Consider the following 23,860-nt stretch of genomic DNA (forward strand, 5'->3'; position numbering starts at 1 on the left):
TCACCCAGCAGCAGCACTCTAGTTTTGAAAAACGCGAGGTCAGTGTGTGTTAGTAGATGTTTAACATCTCGTTTCGCCCAGTGCAGCCTCTCCTTCTAACAGCAGGCAGCGGTTCTGCTACAGGGAGGGTAAGAGGGGAAGGAGCAAGAAGCAGCATTTCTCCCCTTGGCTTCCTGCTGACTTTGGGGTGTAGAGGGATAACCTGAAGTTTCAAAAATATTGAGACTGCTGCACAGGTACCCTTTTACTAGAGAATGATTTAGGGAGAGATTTACCATAGAGGGAAGTTTGCTTTTCCGACTGCATCGTGTGAAATCTGGACACTGATATCTAGGATATGCCAAAGGCAGTCAAACCAGAGTCCTTTTTTTATCACAATACTCTTTGATTAAGATCATTATAGCAACTGGTAGCAGCGCTACTGTTAAGATTGAGTTGGTATTTCTGTCTCATGGGCTGCAACTCAGTGTTCAAGCTGTCAGCCCAGATGTAATTTAAAAAAAAAAAAAATTGAAAACCAAAAATGGTTTTTGTCCATTGAGCCATTTTAGAGCTGTGTTTTTAAAAGATAGATTTTAACTTGCTGTGGAATATTTTTATGGATGATACACGTGTACACGTTACAAGGCTTTCAAGAATATGTGACTTCCAAAAAATCCCCTGTACTTTAGTTTTTCTTTAGCTTGTAGTGTGAGAAAATGCTCATGCATGTAAAAGGGACCTTTGCATAGTGAATTGGTATCAAACACAACTATTATTTGCATGCTATTTTAAGTCCAGTTTCATTTGCCATCCAAAAGCTTTTTTTGTTTAGTTTGAACCTTTGTAAAAAGGGGAAAATAATACAGTGTCTTGTAGCTTTGTATTTCCAAGCAAATCAACATCATTTAATGCAATGGTGACATCATGTAGGTAAACTAGAACAGGAGCTGTAGTAACTGTGAAGTGTAAGTATGAGCTCAGGGTGAAATATGAACAGAGTGGATAAATGGTAAAAGATAAGGAACATGGCTAATCTGTACATGCTCAGAAATTGCAAGACTGGCTTAAACCACACGATTTTTTAAAGAAAAAAAAATCTTTATTTCTTTTATGTGCCTGTTGTTTTTTGAGCCTCTAGGTCATTCTCGTTCATATTTTCAAGTATTTCTTTGCAGTCTGTTGCGCTAGACACATTCTTTTGTTTTAGGTGAGACTGTCATGTCATCGCTTGACTCCAGGAGCTCAAGCATTCGGAAAAACACCAGTCAGAGCTGATCACATTGGGTGAGCTGGAAGCACTAAATTTAGATCATTTAAAATCCTTCACTTCTACAGTGCTGCTAGATTGTTAACTGAGGTGAAAAAAAAATTGAAGTACTTTGTGAGTTTCAAATTGATAGCATCCTTTTAAATCTTAGCATAAATTCAGTGGCACTTCACCTCCCTCCCACAATCGCATCTAAAGAGTGAGAGTAACGATGTCATTTTTTTTTCCCAAGCTATACAAAGAACACATATCAGGGATATATTAATGAAATATTAGCAAATCAATGCCAGGAAAAGCAATAGTAAGCTGGAAGAGAAATCTGTGCTGGTAGGCAGAGGAGTTACAGCAGTGACCTGACACGACTGAGCCAATTCAACCCAGAGATCTGGTTGCTGTTGAGAGAAAATATTACTCGTTCAAAAGAAAGGAGGACGAAAGCCCTTCAGTACGATGGAGTTGCACCATCTGTGACACCTGCATTCAGTAATGGGCACAGTGGATAATAGGCAAAGAGACTGTACAGCAAAACATGCGTCATTTACCTTGGAATAAAGAGGTTTAATTTCTGAAAGGCTCTCAGCACATCTTGAAGTAAATGGAAGCCGAGGGCATTTGTCACCTGGCAGACTGAGACACGTAACCGGACTACTCACCCCCGTGTAAATAAATCTTACGGGGCTCGGGTGTGTGCATGGAAATTTCCTGCTTGTCTGTGGGCTAACGGAGCATGGCAGATTCCTGCAGGAAACTGGCTGGATCTGGAGCATCAGCGCAGAGGTGAAAGGTGGATGAGTTGCCAGAATCACGATTGAGAGCCTTTTTTGCCCAAGGGGATGCTGAAAAAATCCGAGTTCCTCCCAGTCCCCGTTTGCACTGCTGTTGTCTGTGTGGTTGAGCGGCAGCTCGTTGTTGTTGCCTATGTAGAGATAGATGTAGATTGAGCTCCGAGCATCCTCTGCACCACTGCCCTTATCCCCAGTAGTTACAGCACCCAGTTCTGTGGGTTGCTTCGGGTAAGAGAGCAAATGTTGTCATAGGTTATTTCCTTGATGTAAGCCTCCTTATTAAAGAAAAAGACCAGGAAATTATTAATATTCTCAGATTTTAAAGATGTCTTCAGTCAACATGAACCTTGAAGATCTTCACCCTGAGCTGTGGTTCCTCACTTCTTTGGGTTTGGCTTTTTTTGCTGCAATACTTGGCAAAAAACCCTCTAACTACATGCACGGTGATCTGAGCTGTATCTGTTTGCTAGCACAGATTTCCATTGTTTCAGATCTCTTTTTTCTGGGCACAGTTTTCTCCTGCGCAAAAGTGCTTTGCTCATTCCTGTCGGACAGGGTTTGCCTCCCAGTTCAGCTTTGCAGCAAAGGTGTCAGTGCAACCTTTGATAGGTCCTGGGCTGCATTTGATTGCAAAATCACAGTGCTGCAAGGATGCCTGGTATCTCGTCCCATGGGATTTCTACAGCTTCCTAAACCTATTACACATAAGTGGGGTCTGTCATTTCTATCAAGTTATTCCCAGACAAATAGCAGTGAAAATGTTTTATGGACTTAATCATTGTGAGTGGTTTAATTGCTTCTTTTCTACAGCGCTTAGTTTTTGCTGTGATAAGCCACTCCTCTGTCGAGACCTTTGTGTTTTTTCAGGTGGGGGTGAACCTGAAGCAGAAGCCCTAAAACTGTCATCCATCCCATAAAAGCATTTTAAACCAGGGGTGAGCGAGGCTATAGCTCTCGGGGTGCTACGTCCCACTCTGCTTGCTGCTGAAAAAGCTCTGTTTCCCACGCAGTGTTTTGAAATACCAACCAACTTGCAAATAAACCTTTTATAACACAACCCAAGCCCTTCAAAACTCTGCATCCAGGAGTGTGTGAGGGACTGGCCGGTCCTGACAGCTTCTGTTCTCATTTAGGTGGTGACAGTTTCCACCTCACTGTGCCCAGGGCAAATTGGTTCTTTTTGAAACAACTCACATTTCTTTGGGTCTAGTTTCAGCTTTGCAGCCCTAAGCTTACTGCAGCCCATTTATCAGTTCCTGCTCAGAGATTTTTAGCATGCACCAGGATATCATGTCGGTTTAACAAACAGGCTGAGAGACATGCCGTCCAATACCTTCTCCATTAACCTCTCCAATGTGGCAAGCCAAAAGCCATCACTTTAAATTGCTGCAGGCCTTGTCCTGCTGTGAAAGCAGCCTGTCCCCTGTGCTTTAGGCATACTTTGACATGCCAATGCCCATTTTTAAGATCCAGGTTGAAAAAACAGGCTCTGCCTGCTGCATCATTCATGGTGTCACCTCTCCATGGTAATGGACAGGAATCCTCTAAGTGATTTTAAGACATTGTGGTAATGTCTTTTCCTTAAACAAGAGCCATGAACACAGCTAGAGGACTAGTTTAAGACTTAGTTTATGCATTGCTCTTAAGTTTCTTCAGTGGGTCATCACTCTCATCTTTCTTGCTAAGATGTAGGCTGGCTTTTTCACTTTGCTGGCTTATGTCAGTGTCTGCTAGACCATGAAAGAGATCCTCTTCCATTCTTCAGTCAGGAAAGCTCCATTTAATCAGCAGAAAGCCTGCAGTGGCAGCAAATTGTTGTATTTGGCTGCATGGTGCTGTGGCAGCACAAGACCAGGTGCCCGGTGCCTCTGCCACCTCACCTTCACTCTTTGTCCCCACCATGGTTTTCCTCCATGCTAGAGTTCACCACACTGCTGTGTTGCAACTACATTTTGTTCAGCAAAGAGGAGATTCGATCAGTTCCTGCTTTGGAGGTGTAGACACTTGTGCAGATAGAGTTCATCAGAGGTCCTGGGCCATGGCAAAGGTTTCTGTTGCTTCCCATCCCATCCCTGGCAGAGTCTCAGCCTGCCCCCAGCTTTCCTTGTAGCCTCCGTCCCCACCATTCCTGCTCCCAGAGGCAGAACTGCTATTTGCTGCAGATCAAATGCCTGCACATCATTTGCTTAACTATGAAAGAATTTCTGCAGTCTGAATTTGTAATGCACATTTGGGAGCATATTTTTTCCACAGTTATTAGCCCTAATGATATCCCAGGTCATTTTTAGGCAGCCTGTTATCTTTGTGATCTGGAGCTCCACACTGATTTCGACAAGTCTAAATCTTCAAAATGAACTTTCTTGTTTTGGGGTGGACGTGGCATTTCCCCAGCACAGATTCCCAGGACTCATTTCCCCTGCACTGCAGGAAGAGTTTGGGTACAAAACCCTGGCTCTTCTCCCAGACTTCCCAGCCAGCATTTACCCAAAACACTTTTTACCCATGTCTTTGGTTTTAAAAGCTTGCTGCATGGTTTGAGTTCATTTTGGTCTTCAGCTCCATTTCCATGTTGGCTTTATGGTAGTAGGGATTTTGTTGTTATTTCTTTTTTTATGCACGTGTCTACCTGCAGCTCTTGGCAGTGGTACCAAACCTCTTTCTGTCAGCAAATACATGCATGGTCTTGAGCTTCGAACAGAGGCTGCTCTCGTTGCAGGTTTCTGGTTTTGTGTAAGAGCTTAGTGGCATCGTGGAGCTATCTGAAATGGTGGTGCTTTGTGCTGCGTCCCTTGCTGCCCATTCCTTGTGTGACATAAAAATGCATGTAGAATTGAAACTGCACCATGGAGCTGCTCAGGTCGTTGTTATTATTATAGGTAAGGCCTAAAGGGATGAGGGCAGCCTAAGCGAATGATTTGGTATAGTATTCCTTAACTCAAAAGATATACTTTGGTGCATGTTTAGGACTGTGCTTTGTCCCTAGATACCATCCCCGTCTGTTAATTTGATTTAAATGAGGTTAAATAAAACCTGCACAATGCATTTTACTGGTCTTCCATCAAATTGCTCAACAATAGCACCACTTACACTGCATACAGATATGTCTTTCCATTCTCCAAGTGAAAGTAATTTATCAACAAGTGGTCCTTGTCCCTGTACCATGGAAAGTCTTTGTGAAATACACTTTTTACAGCAGGCTATGATTTGTACAGCATGTTTCTTCGTTACAAATATGCTGTATTTCTTTTTTAAATGTTAAGATGCAGAAGAATGAAAAGGAAGCATGCAGTTTTGAATAATTTTTGAAGGGGAAAGCTATCCATTGTACAGACCCTCCTTGAAATGAATAGATCTGCATTAAATGTGTTCTTGAACTTGGCGATGGACTTTGATTTAATCTATTGTAGAGGATATTTCACCAGTGTAAGTGAAAAGCATGGAAGGGGAGAACTGGGTGATTTATCCTTCTGTATCGACCTTTGTGTTTGTCAGCCAGTGGCGAGGGTATTGTTCCCCTTCCCTTTTTATCTGTTGTTTAGGACAGTCAGTAATTGGGACACCCTTCAGCATATGGGAGGCAGATTCTTCTGCCTGAAGGTTTTTGATCCACATCTACTGAAGAGCTCTTTCCCCCATGCTTGCTGATGCCTGTCCCATGCAGACAGCCTGTATGCAGCATGTCCCCTTCCCGAGCAGGGTCCTGCCCCCTTCTCCAAGCTCAGAGAGCACCATGCACTGAACCCAAAATGATGATGGCTTGGGTGACCCCTGGCAGTGACCAGGACCAGCCTTGGGGGTGTGTCCCTTCCTTGGAGTCTGAAGGATGATGTTTGGTTTATCCGAATGAAACTTTTTAAATTTCTTTTTTTAAATCTTAACTGATGAGCTGGAAAATACACAGAACACACTTTTCAAAGCATGCTTCACGGTGTCATCATGTCTCCACAACAGAAGAGCTCTTACCTCGGAGTGGGAGTTAGTGCCCCAAGTTCTCCAGACCCTGGTGGGAGATGCTGGGATCTCACCCTGCCCGTGCAGAAGGGAGGGAGCCAGCTGTCTTCACCGCAGGGGATGGAAACCCGGTCTTTCCTCCCAGGCTGTTAGGAAACAGAGGAGAAGATCATGCTCCCTAAGGCTCTTTTGGTTTAGAGCTGGGGGAAGGCAGAGCTGCGCAAGGCTTGAGGGCAGACGCAGGCGCCCACGTGCTTGGAGCAGATTGCCAGCTTCCCTGTCTTGTCGATAAGCCCTGTCTCTGCCTATCTCCGGTAAAAGGATTTAGAGGCAACTTGGCATAAGAGGAATTTTAAATCTTCTCCTTGTTCTGCGTCTGTCAATGTTTCCTTGGAGGGATACATTATTTTTCAGCTGTATGAGTGGCCTTTTCCAGGTACAGTTGACACTCACGTTTTAAAAATACAGGGCTGCAGCTCTGCATCAGTGAGTGATGTCTGCCGGCAGCGGGTGGCATCGGGCAGATGCCTGCAGCCTGGGAAGCTCAATACCCACCACTTGAGCGTGGCTGCTGCAAAAACACTCACTTTTCTGAAAACGCGCCCCAGTGCTTAGGAAACATAAAGCAGTGTCGAAATACTAAGTGTTATTATTGTTGAATTGGTGCGAGCAGCCATCTGGAATCTGGAACCAGATCGCTGCGGAGGGGGAAAAAATAGGGAGGCTGCAGCATCCCAATACAAGCAGGCAAGATGAAGGATCCAGAGCAGGCAACCTCAACTCAGCATTTCCTAGCTGTTCTTGGTTTTCTGTCTCAGCACCGATGTTATTTTAATATAGTTACATTGCTGGAGTTGCTGTGATTAGCAGAGCAATTTGCAGTGCGTTCTTCAAAATTGCCAATCAATTTGAGCTTAAAATAGATGAAAGCCCTGGCATAATCGACAGCTGCTGCCCAAAAAAGCACTAGTTTGGAAAGTCCGAATGGGATTCAAGGTGCTTCTGTATGATGTGCAGGATCCCCAAGCTCCTGCCTTGTGCACCTTTTAATTGCAGATTGGTGAATAAGATTGTTAAGCCTAAAAGGGAATAAGGTGTTGTATGGTTTTTGCTAAATCCCTTGAAGATGGCCACGTCTCCTTGAGCTGCCACGGGATGTGGAGGTCACATCCTTCCCACCTCCTTTTATCCCAGCAGTAGAGCTGGCTGTAAGGTTTAGAAGAGAAGCTACTTGTTCCTCCTTTAGATAATAAATGTGCACCCCTGTCATCTACTAACACTTACTCTGAGGGGTGGAAGCAGCTGGGTTTTGTCCAGATCAGGCCAGTAGCCTTGGCAGCAACTGCTCGAGCTATGAGCGCGGCAGGGTACAGATGGCACTGTGCAGCCACCTCGATGACACCATTCCTCCCCAGTGATATTTCTACTGCCAAGCCAAAGCCTGTAGGCTCCATTTTCCTTTGTATTTCCCCTTTTGTCACTGTTTGCATGGATCTGTAATGAATGTCAGCCATCATTTTCTTAGGTGAATGGAGAATTTGGTTCGGGTAGCACTGGGTGCCCATCCACCACTTGCGTCCTTCTCTTGAAAACTGAGATGTGCTGCCCCTTGGGCAGCCATTTATCCAGGCACTCCCACGAGGGTGGTCCTCCCTTAAATCTGTGCGTGCATTTGAGGGCCAGGGTGGCGTGGGCAGGTGACAGAAGGGTGGGTGATTCCGGGGACACAAGCAAAGCGCACCCAAGAGGAGAGCCTCGAGGTGCATTGTGTGTGTCGCTTTTGCAAAATACTGTGTTTATAGCGGTTGCCTGCATGTCTGCAGCAATAGTAAATATCCTCACGCTCACAGTGTTCATGTAAGAGCTGGATTCCTTCCTCCAAGCCCGTTTGATTCAAGGTGAGGGTGTCGGTGGCCCTGGCATGCGCGCTGCTGGAGGGCTGTAATGCTCAGTCGCTAGGCAGAATTCACCTTATTGGACTGCATGTCATGACTGCTTGTCTTTGAAGAGCAAGCCCTGTTTACAGCCAGGTCAGGATCTGCAGGAAATTCCGGCAGTTTCATTTCTGTCACAGATGATGAGTTATCTGTTGATCTGGTCTTGGTTTTCCAGGGGAATGGGTATGAAACTATGAATCCATCCTTTGGTTTGCATTTAATAGTCTGCTTTTGGTTTGGTTTTGACTTTGTTGCAGTCTCATTCTTTATGGTGTGAGGCTCAGAAATTTATCCAGAAATGAGAGGGGGTTTTGACCGGTTTAAAATGGTTTTTTAGCTTTACCAAACAGAAGGTGTTTTTTCTGTATTTAGCAGTTCCTGTGGTTTCCATCATTGCTACCAATTTAGCCAGGATACTTTGGAAACTACAATAAAGTGTCCTTGAGAGGCTGGGAACATATCACTGCTGACTTCTGAGAAAGTTTAAAAGAAGACAGATTGTTTACTTTTGAGAAAGAATGACAAAAATCATGTTTTGTGGAAAACAAAGTACTTGGCCGGGCTTTGCATTAGGCAAAGACAGATCGGCAGACTTAAAACGTACAGCAAAGACAAGGTTTCCCTCCCCGTTACATTGTTCCTTGCCTCACTCATATTGTGAGCACAGATTTGGATACAAATTTTTTATTTTTACTGAAGAATTGATTTCACAGCTGCCCTAAGTGAATAAAACTGTGATGTATTAACTAATGTCAGGCATAGGATGTTTACCTATTTATCTTTGCTGTAGCATTGCCCGTAGTACTTTTTTCTTCTGTTCTCCAAGACTCGTTAATGTTGCAAACATAACTGAGGTCCTCCTAATGAAACAATTGCAGCCGTGCGGCTCAATATGCAGAGTAACACCTCCAGCAAAAGCTGATAAATGCCTTTGTTTGTGATTTTTTTTTTCTTCCTGCTATACTCGCATGGAGAAAGAATGAGGAAACATGTTGAGTTCCTCTGAGTTTAAAAAAAGTTTAACAAAAAGGAAAATAGTGGATGCTGCGGAGGGGAGATGGTTGTGGGACCTGCAGAGCATCGCTGGGACCAGTGGCCTGTGTGTGGCCAGGCAATGTGAGACCGCTGCAGTTGCAAGGGGGCTGTGCCGAGGCTGGTGCCAGCTGATGAAGGGTCCCCAGTCCCCAGCAGCTCCCCAGTGAGGATGCTGTGCTGGCGGGGCTGCACACCAGGCAGCTCAGCCTGCTTTGCCGGGCACCATGTTGGATGGGGAGCGGCACTCGCCATACATGGGGCTTGTGAAAGAGGAGCCCAAAGCATCAAGCAGCTTTTCCATTCATTCATAAATTGAAGGAATTTGCATCCCAGGAAAGGCCACTGTGCATGGAAAAAATAACTCAAGTTTACAACTTGCATGGAGGTGGAGAGCTGGCTTTCCTGGTGCCATACAGCTGTACGAATGCAGGCCCTTGCGCATCTCCTGGGCCATGCCCAGAGCTGCCAGTAGTGAGCCGGTGGGATGGGTGGGCAGAGCTGCGGCAGCAGCAGGTTGTGCTGGTGGCCTCTCCCCAACTCGGTACTTCGGCTCTTTTCTTGGGCAAATGGCTGCTGCGATTTGTACCTCTTTGTGTCCCCTGTAAACCAGTGCCGGGAGCATTCGGGTCCTCTGGCGTGGTGGTGAGCCACGTGGTTTCTGACACCGGGGGAGCATTTTGGGAGTCCCAGGCTGGTTGATTGGTATAGTGGGGTTTGAATTCTGCGGTGAATATGACTAATAATCCATGACCTGGCTGTGATTATAGATGAAAGAAAGCTGATGAAGAGACCCTGCAGTGGCACAGAAAGGAATTAGACATTGTCTAAAGCCAGGGCAGTACCGGAGCATTTGGATTTCACATCTGAGATTCACGGGTGAATAATTCAGCACTTGAAAAAATGCTTCAGCCGCAGTGTGACATCTCCACATCTTCTTTCAGTGATATCCAAGACTTTAACTAAACATCGCTTCCCAGGGAGTTGGGGCAGCTGTCCAGATATTTTTCCTCTTAAATATCAACATTCCAGATTGTTACCTGGATACGAATGGAGATTTGGACTGATATCTTAGGAGCTGCAATCTCTCTTAATGCAGGATTTTTGCCTTCAGAAATTGCCTTCAGCAATTGGCGGAACCCAAAATCTTTCCAAGTGAAAATTAAGAGACGTAGCTTTATATTTAATTGATGCTTTCGTCTAATCGGGTGAACTGCTAAGGCATGCAGAGTTGTGGATGGGGTTGTTTGGGAATTTTAAATAAATGAACCAGTTCTCAAAGGAAAATGTTGGCAGATTTATTAAATGTGAATAGGAAAGTGGAGGAAAAGTAGAATGCCTATAAAATGGCCTTGTAAAATGGCTTGCTGTTTTATAAATGCAGGAGCCCTATAAACTAAACCAGCCACTGTATTTTAAAACTAAATACAGTGCTATTAAATCTCTGCATTTGAATGGTAAGGGATAACCATCCAGAAATGTAAGTGTTAAAGTGTTCATACAACCTTAACTCTGCTCCTTCCAGCATATACATTAGAATAAGTCTTTAAATAAGTGATCACATATTATTCCTCAAATAATTCATCCTTTTTCTGAATTATTAGGTAAAAATCGATGGTATCTTATAATTGACATCAATTCAGACTCCTTATTGGGCTTAAGAAATTCTTTTCTCACTGTGATAAATGTTTTGATCATTTGCTTTTCCTACCTACCCTTATTCCCTTTTTAGTCAGAAGCATTCACTCCTTCAGATGCACATCATGGGATGAGACTGTGAGCTATTTTACCCATAAAATTTGGTGGTCTGGCTGTGTCAGCTATAGGAAACTACTCACTCTACTATGAAAATATACATAAGTCAGTAGGTACTGTATAGTTTCTATAAGTGTAAGTCACTTTTAGACTCGCCTTGCCTGGCAGACCCAACACACCGAGGTGGTCTCTGGGAAAAAATTATGATGATAATGTATTTAAGAGCTGCTACCCGGTTGTGTAATTAAAGGTTTTGAAAGCAAAAGCAAATGAACAGAAGTTACCCCAGCTTTGTACTCCAGAGCTAAAAGCACAGGCTTTCCTTTCCCAGCACAAGGAATATGCAGGAATTGCATGAAGTTGAAAGTTTAAAAAGGAAATCATATGGAAGAGCCCATCTGCTACCAATACAGTCATTTATATGTATATAAAAAGGAAAGATCCTTATAAAACTTCAAGTTGTTCATGAATATTCAAAGGATCTGGCTAGGACCATGGATTTAATGGCTATGGGATTTTTGTCTTCCACATCCATGAGGAATGTCACCCCTTTTTGGGGGGGGTCTCTCACTTTTGCCTCTTTTCTAACAGTCTGCTTTCCTTAGTTTCCGAAAGCCGATGACAGCCCCCATTTTAGCATTTTATCATCAATGCAGTGAAAATATGGGAGGAATGAGCCCTTCCTCCCATTGCTCTAGCTTAATTTCTTCCTGTGCCTAAGCCAAGCACTCAGTTGTTTGGTCTTACTATCTGTGCTTTTATGAAAATTATGTATACTTTAGAAATTAACACTTTTTATCCTGAGTCCATATTGGCTAATTGCTAATAAGAGACAAACAAGCTTTACTAACATTTCTTTCTTCCTATAAAATTTCTAATTTGAAGATATTAGAAAAGAGAAATGTTTACCCCACTAGGGTTACTGCAAATATCCTGATGAGCTTTCATATCCAACACCAGCCAGCTTAATTGTCCTCCTTAGTCCAAACTTTAATATATTACGAATTTGTACAGAAAAAAAGTCCCTCTTTTCTTTCTTCTTTTTTTAAACCTGGTGGTTAACAGGGACGAGAAGAGTATTTCTGGTAGGGAACCTTAAGAAATCAAAGCAAGAGGTAATCGTAAAGTTTAGGACTGAGTCTTTTCTTCAGCATACCTCTGTGAAATCCATTTCCTCATGCTGTTCTGGCTCCATATTAATCCGTATCTTTAAACAAAATTTTACACACCCTTCTTCAGCTGAGTTATCTGATAATATCCAGTGTGCAAGAGACTGTGAGACATCCCCTTTCTTAGTAAGCTTCTGTAATATTAATGCACTTGACCTTGGTGTCTCATATTTCCTTATTAGGTTCATAGGAAGAGTTTGCTAAGCTTTTAAGATACTGTCTTGTAGACCTATCCATAAATACAGCAGCAGAAGGAGAATTTTTGTAATAACTTCATTTAAATGAAGCAATTCTGCCCATCAAGAAATCTCCATCCCAAACTATTCCTTAATGGCTTTTGTTATTTTAGACTAGACTGATACATAATTAGCTCTGGAGAGGTCCTCGTGTTTTTGTAAGGTTAATACCACAGTATTGCACTGAATTTTCAACCTTTGCAGATTTATGAGAGTTGGGGTTTTTAATCATTCCAGCCTAATTTTCTCAGAAGTGCAGGCCCTTAACATTTCTGATTTATCTTAACTTTATATCCAGAAATTGAGTGAAAACTACATGTTTGGAATACAGTTGCTTTTAAGGAGGAAAGGCAAAAAGCAACATTATGGGCTGTCTTTGGGCATCTTTTCTTCTTCTACCTGTCATAGCTGGCACATTGGCAGACAGAGCATGGGGCAGTGGCAGCAGTGGGGACCCCGCTTGCTAATATTAACCCCATCGAGGCAACCCCACATCCTAGCACAGCAATGCCAGCTCTTCTTGACAAAACAAAAATGTAAATTCTCAAGTCATCTGTAATGAAAAATGCTTCTATTGCTCTCTTCCCATTCAGTGTGGCCCAAGACTTTGCTTTGGTATCTTGAATGTTACTTTTGTAACTACCATGTAGTGCATTAAGTGCCCTCTTAATTTTATCAGCAGTTTGGGTGCCTGCTATGAATCCTGAGTGATCTGGAGTCACACACCCAACTCAGACACCACGTGGCCATCTGCCAGCATGACAGCCAATGCTGGGTGTTGACATCTATTGATGAAGTGAGTCTATAGGACAGAAAGTTGGTACAGTCTGACACCTGTATGCTTACTACAGCTCTCTTTGGTCCCTTCCAGTGGGAGGGAGTATCCCCTAAGTGCCATTAAAACATTTCAGAGCCCTTAGAATTCAGCTGTAAACCGACGCGGATCTGCTTGCTTATCAGTCTTTGGATAGGTGGCAGTATCTGCTTTCCCCTCCACTGGGGGATTGTTTAAGGACTTTCTCTCCTGGTTCTGGCTGAGGCAGGGTTTTACCTCTCACACCAGCTAAAACAGACAGAGGAGATCGCTTTTAAAGTTGTTCAAAAGTATCTGTTAACTCTCCCAAGTCAAACGTCTATTTTCCTTAGTATCTCTTATGAACAGGATTGACAAACTTTTTTAGCTTCTTATTGGCTCACCTAGTATTTATTTCAGAGGATAAGTTTATTTGCTTTACTAATTTGCGCAACAGTCTATTTACCTCTAATTTCCAGTATTCAGTGATGTTTTGGGACCACTCAGTTTTTGACCTCCAGGGTTGGAAGGGCCTCAGTCCCAGGCTACTCTGTTTTGGCTCTTGTTTTGTTTTTTAATATATTGCTGATGGTGGTGGTTTGTGTTCTTATGATTCGTTAATAAGCCTTGTTAATGAGCTATTCACTCTCCTCATGGCCTTGCCAGCCTCCCATAACAACTTATTGATTTGCTTTTAGATACTCCTGAAAATCTTTGTATACATCTTGGGCAGAGAGGCATCATAGGGTAGATGAGTGCTGTTCCTGAGTATTGTTTATATTTGAGTTCCCTGCTACTGAAGTCAGGTCTGCTAGAAAATAATGAGACCTGCTGATTTATGACCCTCATGGAGCTATATAGAGTGTATCAAGTCCTAAAACATGTGTTTGTGCCGTGGAGAAGTGATATCAGGATTCTTCCTCTTTTAGATATCTTCAGGTCTTGCTCTTCCAACAAATACCCCCTTTTCCTCTGTTCTTTACAGTCTTGATGTATCAAGAGCTAACTTTAGGAAATCCCTAAAATCCTCTCTTGTCTTCCCCTCATCCCATCTCAGACCAAGATAACTTCTGCTTCTCTAAATATATTGGTAATCCTAATAAGCTGTAAAAAGAAGGAGCTAACCTCTGCTGGATAGCTGCTGCTGTTAATTTTCTTCTGAGGTGACCTTTGGTCACAGTGGCCCAGAAGTCCTCATCCAGCAGCCTGCCTGCTAAAACAGAAAGGATGTATTTAGCTCATGAAATTACAAGCCTGTCCTGGGGAGCAAGGTGGCAGCTGTACCTGTCACAGTTTTTCATCACTGAGTTTTTTAATAGGCTTGTACCAATGGCTTAATACTGGGTCTGTCTGTTGTCAATTGTAAAACCGTCTTTCTTTGGATAAGGCTATTCATCTTTTTTAATAATTATCAGAAATGTTTTTACTTTAGGCCATCACAGCTAAACCAAAGTTTGTAATTTTCATTTTCAGGAGATGAAAATCTATCCCTCAGCTTGCCAGTGCTTTTCAAAACTGTGCAGCTTGTGACACTAATTATTGCTTAATTTCCTTCCCCTTTTATAAGATGAGAGAGGATGACCAAAAAGAAACCCAGCAACTCTTCTTAATAGTCCTCCCTTGCTCTTGGTAGCCAGGAATCCTCTTTATGCTTCTTGACCCTAAAATCAGGTGTACTCACTGAAACCCTCATGAATCTACCTGGGTTCCTGCATTTCTTCACCCTTGTTATTCCCAGGGGAAATAGTTCCCTGGCACCATGGTGTAAATTCATCCCATGTCTGGTGAAAAGGGATATTTGTTTCTTCCTTAGCTGAGCCATCAACTTTTGAACAGGTTCTTGACTGCCATCTGGGGAGATGGCATTGAGTTGTGCTTGTCCAAGGCCCGTGTCCGTTGCTTTTGGACTTGGACCGTCCTTTTTCCTCCCATTTTCTTGGTTGCTCTGTTCTCTGCCTTACTACTTGGACTGTTTTTTTCCCACAGGATTCCCCCTCTCCCCACTTACTGCCCCATCTCACATCCATCCTTTGCACACTGGTGGTGTGGATTCTTCACTCTCTTTCTTTGCATTTTGGTACTCTCATCTTTTGGGTTTAGCAGCTGTCCTTTCCCTAATATGGTACAGTATTATGCTGAAATACACCGTATTTCAGACATTCCCTCATGCGTTTCAGCTTCTCAAGGATTTTAATTGCCGCCTTTTTCCCTTTATGATATACTGCTGTTCTTGATGTGTAAGAATACATTTACAGAGAAAGCTCCTTCTGTATTTTACATGTGCTTTGTCAGAAAGGCTATAATTTTGTTCACTTCCTTCCTTTTTCCTTAAAGTTGTTTGTGACAGGTCTTGAAACATTTGCACCTTATGTCCTCCCAGAGTAAGGTCAGAAACTGTCATTTATTTCAGAGTCTTCTCTAAAATAGTCTGCTCTTAATATCATATCTCGGGGTCTGCTGGAGTTGGGGCTCAGGCTCTGTGATAATTGTTGCATCTGCTTTCAGCTGAGGAAAAAGTGGAGGCTTGCTATGAATATTAACAAGCCATCCATCCTTTACACCTTCTGGGAACACACTAGTTCTTAAATTGTTTCTTCTTTTCATGGTTTTTGTGTTCTCCATTTTCTCTGCAAGCTCTTTTTTATCAACTTAATTTTTTTCCTCCAGCTTTATTCCTAATTGGAGACTTTTATCTGTATTTATACCTAGGTTGCCAAACCTATTCTCAATTAGCGTTGACTCTGTCAAACCTTACCTTCTTGAAGGGTTTTAGATATCTCACTGCTGGGATTGACCCACAAAGGCTGCCTTTGTTTTCTCTTTCTCCTTCACTTGGCCTTTTCTCCCATGTACTCATCATCGTTGATAGGAAAAGCCCAGGGCACTGCTGGGAGATAGGATTTCCTCATGAGATTTTTCTGGGAAAATAACCTTGAAACCAGAACCCTTAAGTCCCAATCCCTTTCGTGGACCGGAGCAGTACTTCATGACGGGCAGAGTGAGAAGATGGTTTTGCACTGTACCTTTCCTTATGAACTTCACCTTTCTAACCCTGTCAGTTCTGGAAACTCAGTGTACTCTTTGTACTTTTTTCTTGTGGTAGTGGACAAAATTCAGAGACCCTTGGCCTGAATAAAAATATAAATTCTTGGAAAAACAGGTTTACTTGGAGAGGTACTTCTAGAGACTTAGTGGTAAAATACATCCCCACCTGCTGGCAAGTGAAAATTGTTATCACTTCACCCACCAGTTATCAAATTGTAGTGAAAAAACAAGGATCAAATGGAATCCCTGGAATAAAAGGGATTTGAGAATTTCAGAATCTTGTAGGGAAACAGCATCCTTCAGGTCAGTGAACAATGAGCATCGCTGCAGCGGCTCCTGGTGCATGGTGGGATCGCAGCCCCACCACCCTTTCTGCACGGGAAGCTCTCTATCCTATGTCCTGCCCAGGTTTTGTCAGGGCTGAAAGAAAAAAAAGCAAAAAAAAAAAAGCAACAAACAAAACAAACCGAAAACCACTTGGATATTTTCCTCCGCAGAGGTCTTGCTGCCCACTTCAGCGCAGGAGGAGGCGTGTGATGTGATGGCCTTGCTTTGGAGAGGAGCTGCGTGCTCAGGGACGCAGCCTGGAGAGCAAGAGAAGCGGTTGTGGCTCTTCAGCAGAACATTGTTTCTGTTTATGGCTGAGTCCTGGCAGATGCCCCTGAACTCTTGTTTTGTGCTTTTGCAGGAGAGTTAATGAAGTCCTGCAAGGGCAGGAGATGTCGTTGTTAGGAAGAGCACAGCGTGTTCAGCATCCATTCGTACCAAGGATAGAACTGAATTCTTTTCTACTATTACTCCACTGAATGTAAATATCTCAGAGACATTTACATGGTATTTCTTTTTAAGTATATAATGTTTTCATTCAAAAGTATCATAATTCTTAAAAGACCTGTCAAAGGCTCTGACATGTAATTAATTTCTCTAAAGCTCTTTTTTTGAAAGATACAACTGCATATATAGAACACCTGCGCTTATTCACAGCTCTGTAGGAAAAAAAGCCACATCTTCTTCTTCACTTTCTTCGCCCACTTCTCCATAAAAAGATTTTCCTTCACTTTGGATACTCCTTCTCCATCTACCCTCGTGATCTACAACAAATAAAATCACTTGGTATGTAAAAGCTATGTGTAAATAGGAACTGGCACATTGGGTTTTGTCTGGGTGCTAGTGACCTTTTGTTTATTCAGCTTTAAGCAAAAACACTCTTGCATCTTTAATTATAGAATAGCTATCACTAACCTATAATAGACTCCATCTAATATAATTCCCATATGTATAGGTGGGCTTTCAGTCAGTCTAGTAGGCTGTTTATTTTTACCTGGTAGATTTTTTTTTCCCTCTTCTGCTTGGGAGGAGTGTATTAAGCTTCAACAGTATAATGCTGGTGCCCAGGAAATACAAACAAGGAGATGTTCAACTAACTGTGGATATATATATAAGCAGTCAAGCACTGGATTATGTGGCAGTCATGGCTAGCTGGCTGGCTTTATCCCTTCTAAGTGCTTCCAGGGCATTACTGCGACCATCACTGCTTCTGCTGGAAAATGTCATGAGCCAAATCACTGCTTCTTCCCAAGGAAGAGTCTGCAGAGTCCCTTCAGCAGGAGGAAATCACTCCAGCAGGTCCCTTGGCACAATTTCTCCTTGGGCCAGCATCTGGGGAGCCAGGGCTCTCCAGCTGGGGAGGCTGAAGGGCATGTCCTCTCCCTGTGGCACCTCTGACAGCAGCAAGGTGAGGGACCCCCACCTGTACACTTTGTAAACATCTACTCAGGACAGCTGCATGCAATACTGAAGGGAAATGGACATTTTTCTGTCTGAAGAAAGAAGCAAAACAACTTGTTGCTTTCTTTGTAGAGGACAGGCATCAAGCAGATGCATTTTTCCATCATGGTTCTATAAATTGGTGGTGTTTCCCCTTTCACCTGTGTAAAATTAATGTCAGTAGGAACATGCTTAAATCCAAGCTGTACAAAAAAAGTGCCAGTTTTAAGTGAACATAAGGCCCATCATTTACGTGACTGGAGATGAATGTGGGAACATGTCCAGATGTTTTAGCTTTCTAATTGGGGCGTTTCCTCCTCTGTTCTAGGTAAATAACCGGCACGCCTCGATTTCATTTCCTATAGGGAGCATTGCTTGTGTTGCTGTTGCTTTGCATCCCCTGTTGAATTTATAGGAGAAGAAATAATCTGGTTTTACTCCAAAGAACTGATGAAGGGATGTTCTACCAGGATATTGCCTCTAAATATTGCTGGGAGCAGGGGGAGCTAGTGGGGTATCGGCTGGGACATCGGCTTTCCTTCTCTGACCACATCTGTCTCCACTCCAGCAGCACCAATGCCCGTAAAACTTCTCAAATTTCATGTGGGTTTTTAAAACAGAACAAAAGAGTGCTTTGGGTTACTTAGCCATCTGGGCTGAGGACACCTGCTCACAAGGCAACAAGAGGTTTACAGTGGAGAGTCCATTTGAGGTGCTGCATTTGTATTCTTGCAGACTTGTGCACATGATCTGGACGGTAACAGCTTTTGTACAACCCTGTTAGCACAAGCAGTGGGAAAATTGACAGGAACCCTGAGGAATGGAGAATTTTCTCAGCTGGGATGCTGAGGGTTTTTTTGAGGCACTTGCAGTCTTTCACCTGACGTGGGTCATAGAGCTGAAAGAGATTTCTCCAGGTCACCAAGTCCTGGGTATTGCTATCACAGGCAACTGCATCCTGTCCTTCTGTCCATTAATTTGTCTGTCCCATGCTTAAAACTAGTTGGATTATTTTTTAGCTCCACTGCTTGATTTCTGGGACTTCTTCCCTTTGATCTCCTTTCTTAGCCAGTATTTTTCTGTCATGCCAGCTGTGATCTTAGCAGACCAATGCCCTAAAGTACGTGGTGCAATCAAGAAAAGTCCTTCTGAATTTTTCCCTATGACTGAACCACCTGTGACCATCCTTGAAGCACAGCCTGCCAAGCTGTGCTTCTGCCCTCCTCCTCCTCCAGAGACCTGGAGTTCATGTGACTCCACATCTTTGATCATCATCTTCTGCCCACCATCCTCTTCCTCAATCCACTCCAGCTCCAGTCAAGTTCATAAACTTCAAGCTGGTGACTGATTTTCCTCCTGTCGGTTCTTCATAAAAGCATGACCCCAGTCGAGTATCTCTTCAATGGCCTGACGCTGTCTGAAATCCATATTCTTTTCCTTTTATATTTCTGTCCGCAGATGGCTCTGTGTTCTGTGCTCTCCTGCTACTCGGTGTATTCTCTGACCATCACCTTTATACCCCAGACCTCTCAGTTTAGTTTTTCTTCCCAGGGACCCAGCTGTTCTTCTCCTCTTTGTTATTCCCAGTCTTTGGTTTCTTCTTGTTCTGCATCGCATCAAGCCCCTTTGTCAGCTTTTCTTTCTCAGTCACCAGTGTTTCTCCCTGACCCTCTTGGGATCTGACCTTTCATGGTCACACCACTCCCAAAAGTCCTCTTGTTCAGCAGGTCTCTGCAAACTTTAGATTGTCTGTCTCATTCGCACTTCATCTCTCTCTGACGGTATGTGAAGATGTCCTGTCTGAACTCTTCTCAGTTCTTTCCAGCTCATTTCTAGAGCTCAGCTCTGCTCTCTGAGTTACTGGGGTCAAAACAAATAGCCATCCGCAGGCACACCCCCTTTGTTCTTGCATTTCATTGTTTTCATTGTCTTCTCCAACCTCTGGATTGCATCCACTGGAAATATCCCCCCTGCCCATCCCTCCTCCTTATGCACACACATCCCAGAAAATAATAAGGGATTAAAAGTCCCACAGGTTTCCTCACTTATAAACTCTATCTTTCTGCCTCCATTGGCTTGGCTGCCTGCTTGCGCATTGCTTGCCTCCTCAGTCTGTTGCCCAAATGAGCCCTCTCCTTGAAGGCTGGCCATTGAGTACCTGTCAGAGGTAACAAATGGCAGAAGCCTCCCTCACATACCTGTTTGCAAACTGCAGTCAAACCACCAACTCCACAAACTGAAAGAGGAAGAAGGAAGCAGGCAGAGAGGCATGCAACCCACGCATGAGACCCTGCTCCTTCCTCCTCTGGTGGAAAGACCAGCGGTAATAGGATGATGCCTTCTTTAAAATACTTGGGATCTTTCTTGGTGAGCTCGCTAGTGTTTTATGTCTGCATTGTTATTTTCTCTCTAGAGATGTTTTGTGTGCTGGAAGTGACAAATTTATATTATGGGAGAATTATTGTTTCTGCTTTTGTCCTATGTTTTATTCATTGCAAGCCATTAATTTAATATGGCTGTGATTATGTTACCGGTTGAAAACAGGCCAGCTGTGGCATTTTTCACCAAATCGCTATAAACCAGTACACCCAGGTGAAAATGAGATCAGCAAAGCTATGCAGAGATGATGCTTGTGCTTCTGAGCTTACAACTGCAAGTCTCAAGTTACCGTCCTGAGAAAAGAAAGACTTGACTTGCAGGATGAAGCTTTCTGCAGCAACACTGAATCAGCTCTTCCCCCTCAACCTGGTTCCTGTGGGTTAAACATTGAACAGTGAGGAAAAGTTCAGTAGTACCCTGATTTGGCTTACGTACTTGGATAACTTGAAATGTTGCCATGATTCTTCTGTGAATATAGATATTATTAAATATTTAAATGATGGTCATACTCTCAAGTCCGTTCTTGGACAGAGGCTGTGTTCCTGTGAGAAAACACGTCCCATCCTTTGGAGGACAGCATGTTCAAACCAAACAAAAGCAGGTCCCTTTCACGCAGAGCAGAAGCTGCCACGTGCATTAACACAAGGTGCCACAGGGGTCAGCAGTGTCAACTGGGCTGAAAATAATTAGGGAAATTAATAGAATAAATTTTGGATGTAGTCTCCAAATGCTGAAGCCCCTCAGCTACAGAGAGTTGCAGGCGAGGTGTGATGGCAGGGCCTCTCCCCTTTTACTTTGCATCTGCTGGTGACCATGCATGGATAAGCCTCTTATCAGAGCGCCACCTCTGCACTTCAGAAAGACAGTGGAGATCAGAGTATACAGAAATGTTAATTGTAACATTCTGTGTATTGAAGATGATGGTCCCATCATCCACACTGAGGGCATGAAGTGAGCAACAGGTTCAGATCTGTAAACGTGCGTAGCCAAATATTCCGTCCTCCAACCCTGGAAGGTCTTTGCACATATTTCTCCCACCTGGCAAACCATGAGGGTGTGCAAAACATATCTGCCAGGTCCCAAGCTATCAAAGCTCCTTACTCAACTCAACTTTTCCTTCTCCCAGAGCTTCCTCAGGCAGCAAACAGGCCCCTTCCCAGAAGTCATGCTGGCCCATGTGTGGGGCCAGTGGTGGTTCTCTGGTCTCCTGAGAAGCCTCTGCTTCTCCTGAGGCTTAAGACATTTTATTAATATTTTCATTAATAGATATTGTAAAAATGTATTCATATTTATATTACAATAGGTTTAATAAGCAGGAGATATTATCAAGGAGGCATGAAGTTGTAGACTGTTACTGGAAAGCGCAGAGCAGCTTTCATACTTAGAAGTTAATCTTCTTCAAATTGCATGGAAATAACTCCCAACGATGCCTGATCTGTGCTTTGGTGTTTCAGGTTGCTTGTGTTACAACATGTCAGTGATGCTTTGGCTGGAGCTTTTCTCAACTGTGATGGGAGCCTGGGGTGGTGGGGAGGGTGCAGGTGCTGGTGGGAGAGAGGGATCTTACTGCAGCAAACCTACTTGCATTTTGAGAGCTCTGAAATATGGATTTTCATCAAAGTAGAACTCTCAGGGTTAGTTAAATATTCCTCTAAATATGCAAAGGAATTGAGTTACTGATGCTTGTTATTCTTATCTTACTTGGTGTCACAACATCTTTAAGTTCAGGGAAGGTTTCACTTACTAAGACAGTCGTAAAGATTTCATGTTAATTAAGAGGACTCCACTGCAAATCCGAATATGAATGAAGTTTGGCTGCTGAACCCTGGGCAGTGAATACTGTGGGAAGATCAGACATTGACAAATGTTGATTTAAGAAAAAAACAAACAACAAACAAAACCAAACAAACACCTGAAACAATGCTTCAATCTAGTACCTATTTTGTGAGACAGGAAAAAGTTGAGTTCAAGTTGCCAGAAGGAAAAAAGTGGGTTCTGACTTGAATTTACAGTCAAAGAGGTGAAATTCTGTCCATGGGGAGCATTGCTGAGGGTTATCCTATGCCACATGTGCCTGGGGACTCAGCCACATCTCTCCGTTGCACGGTCTCCCTCTCCTTAGGCAGGTGGGGGGATCTTCAGCAGAGGAAGGGAGAAAATCTGGGCTTGATTCTGATCTCCTTTTGTTGCTTTGGAGAAGTACCATCAAGTCCAGTCAACCTCAACTAGTGGTCATACTACTGAGATGAAGCTTCACCTGAAGGGGATGGTGCGGGTGATGGTAGGTGTCAGGAGACTGAGACTTCCAAGGAAGCTCTCGTGATGAAGTGAAGAATGAGACTAGAGATATTTTTTTCACCAAAAATCACTTTTTTGGGGAGTTTTTCATACTTGCCAGTGCTTGGAAGACTAGAGCAGTAGCTGGTAGCTAGGGCGAGCAGTTATCACTTAGGATATATGCATTTCTCTTGCAACTCCAATGCAGAGTTGCTCCTGTCTGAACTGGGGCAATAGGACAAGAGGTAATGGCCTCAAGTTGCACCAGGGAAGGTTTAGACTGGATATTAGGAAGCATTTCTTTACAGAACGGGTTGTTAGGCGTTGGAATGGGCTGCCCAGGGAAGTGGTGGAGTCCCCATCCCTGGAGGTGTTTAAGAGTAGGGTCGACATAGCGCTGAGGGATCTGGTGTAGTTGGGAACTGTCAGTGTGAGGTTAATGGTTGGACTAGATGATCTTCAAGGTCTTTTCCAACCTAGATGATTCTGTGATTCTGAGTTCTCTCCTCTTTATGTCTCCGCTCACCCATCTGGAGATAATAACAGTTACCTGCCTTTGCAAAGCAGTTTTGGGTGATGTGAAGGGTGCTGCAGAGGTGCAGAGCACTGCTCTGCCTTCTAAAGACGGACTTTGGGAAAGGAAATGGTGATGTATAGCATTTTAACCTTGCCGAAATATATTGGACTTGGCTTTTGGAGTGGAAAAGTGAAAATACAATAGTCTAAATAAATAGCATTTGTCCTCTTAAGTAGGGTAAGGGCAGCATGTGAGGTTGTGTGGGGTTTTTTTATTGTTGTTATTTTTTATTCACGGTTCCTTGAGCTGATTCTGGGAATTGTACTGACTGTGGTTATGTTTCTGGAAATGTGCAGGTTGGCCAGATGCAGTGGGGCATGGAGTGAACAGAAAGAGGTTAAATTGATGGATGACCAACAAGAGCAGGATTGTGCCTCAGAAGACCAAGAAACTATCCTGATTAATGGGGTGAAAGAAAATGGTAAGGAATTTAATTACCGTACATGAGGGAGCAGTGACAAATCGCAAGCCAACTTATTTTCCTAATTCCTTTAGTGTATTTAATTTTAGGGGCTTGCAGGTATGTCTGCAATGTGGAGCAGTAGGGTAAATGGGTATTTTCTGCACAGATGTCACTCCAGCTATGAATCTATACCTTTTTAGGTCTTAACAAATATTGCTTTTGCCCATGCATATGCATGGTTGGAAATGTTTATGTGCACATGCAGTTTGAATTATGGATTTTAGTTTGGTTTATTAGGGAAAAAAGTCATACAAGACTATGTAGCTTCTCTGTCTGTTGGGAATCTTTCCCTCTCTTGGCAGTTACTTACGAACCCACTAGCCAATCTCAGCAAAATTTGACTGAACGATACTTAGTCCCTACAAACTGGGGAAAAACTAGAGATTGGGTAGAAAAAACAAACCTGGATTAGCACCTGGGGAAAGGAAAGGTTGGACTTGCGAGC

The 23,860-nt window shown here is 43.3% G+C and overlaps 1 protein-coding gene across 1 annotated transcript in view; it reads left to right on the forward strand.

Annotated features, from left to right (window-relative positions):
• The window catches only part of NEXMIF (neurite extension and migration factor), a 172,625-nt gene that overhangs the window by 133,325 nt on the left and 15,440 nt on the right, over window positions 1-23,860 (forward strand). The window contains exon 4 of the mRNA XM_074835357.1: window positions 23,249-23,373. Within this exon, the coding sequence (XP_074691458.1) occupies window positions 23,298-23,373 (76 nt within the window). The 5' untranslated portion in view covers window positions 23,249-23,297. The remainder of the gene's footprint in view (window positions 1-23,248; window positions 23,374-23,860) is intronic.

Source organism: Strix aluco, chromosome 10 (genome assembly GCF_031877795.1).
Source record: "Strix aluco isolate bStrAlu1 chromosome 10, bStrAlu1.hap1, whole genome shotgun sequence".
Classification (NCBI taxonomy): Eukaryota; Metazoa; Chordata; class Aves; order Strigiformes; family Strigidae; genus Strix; species Strix aluco.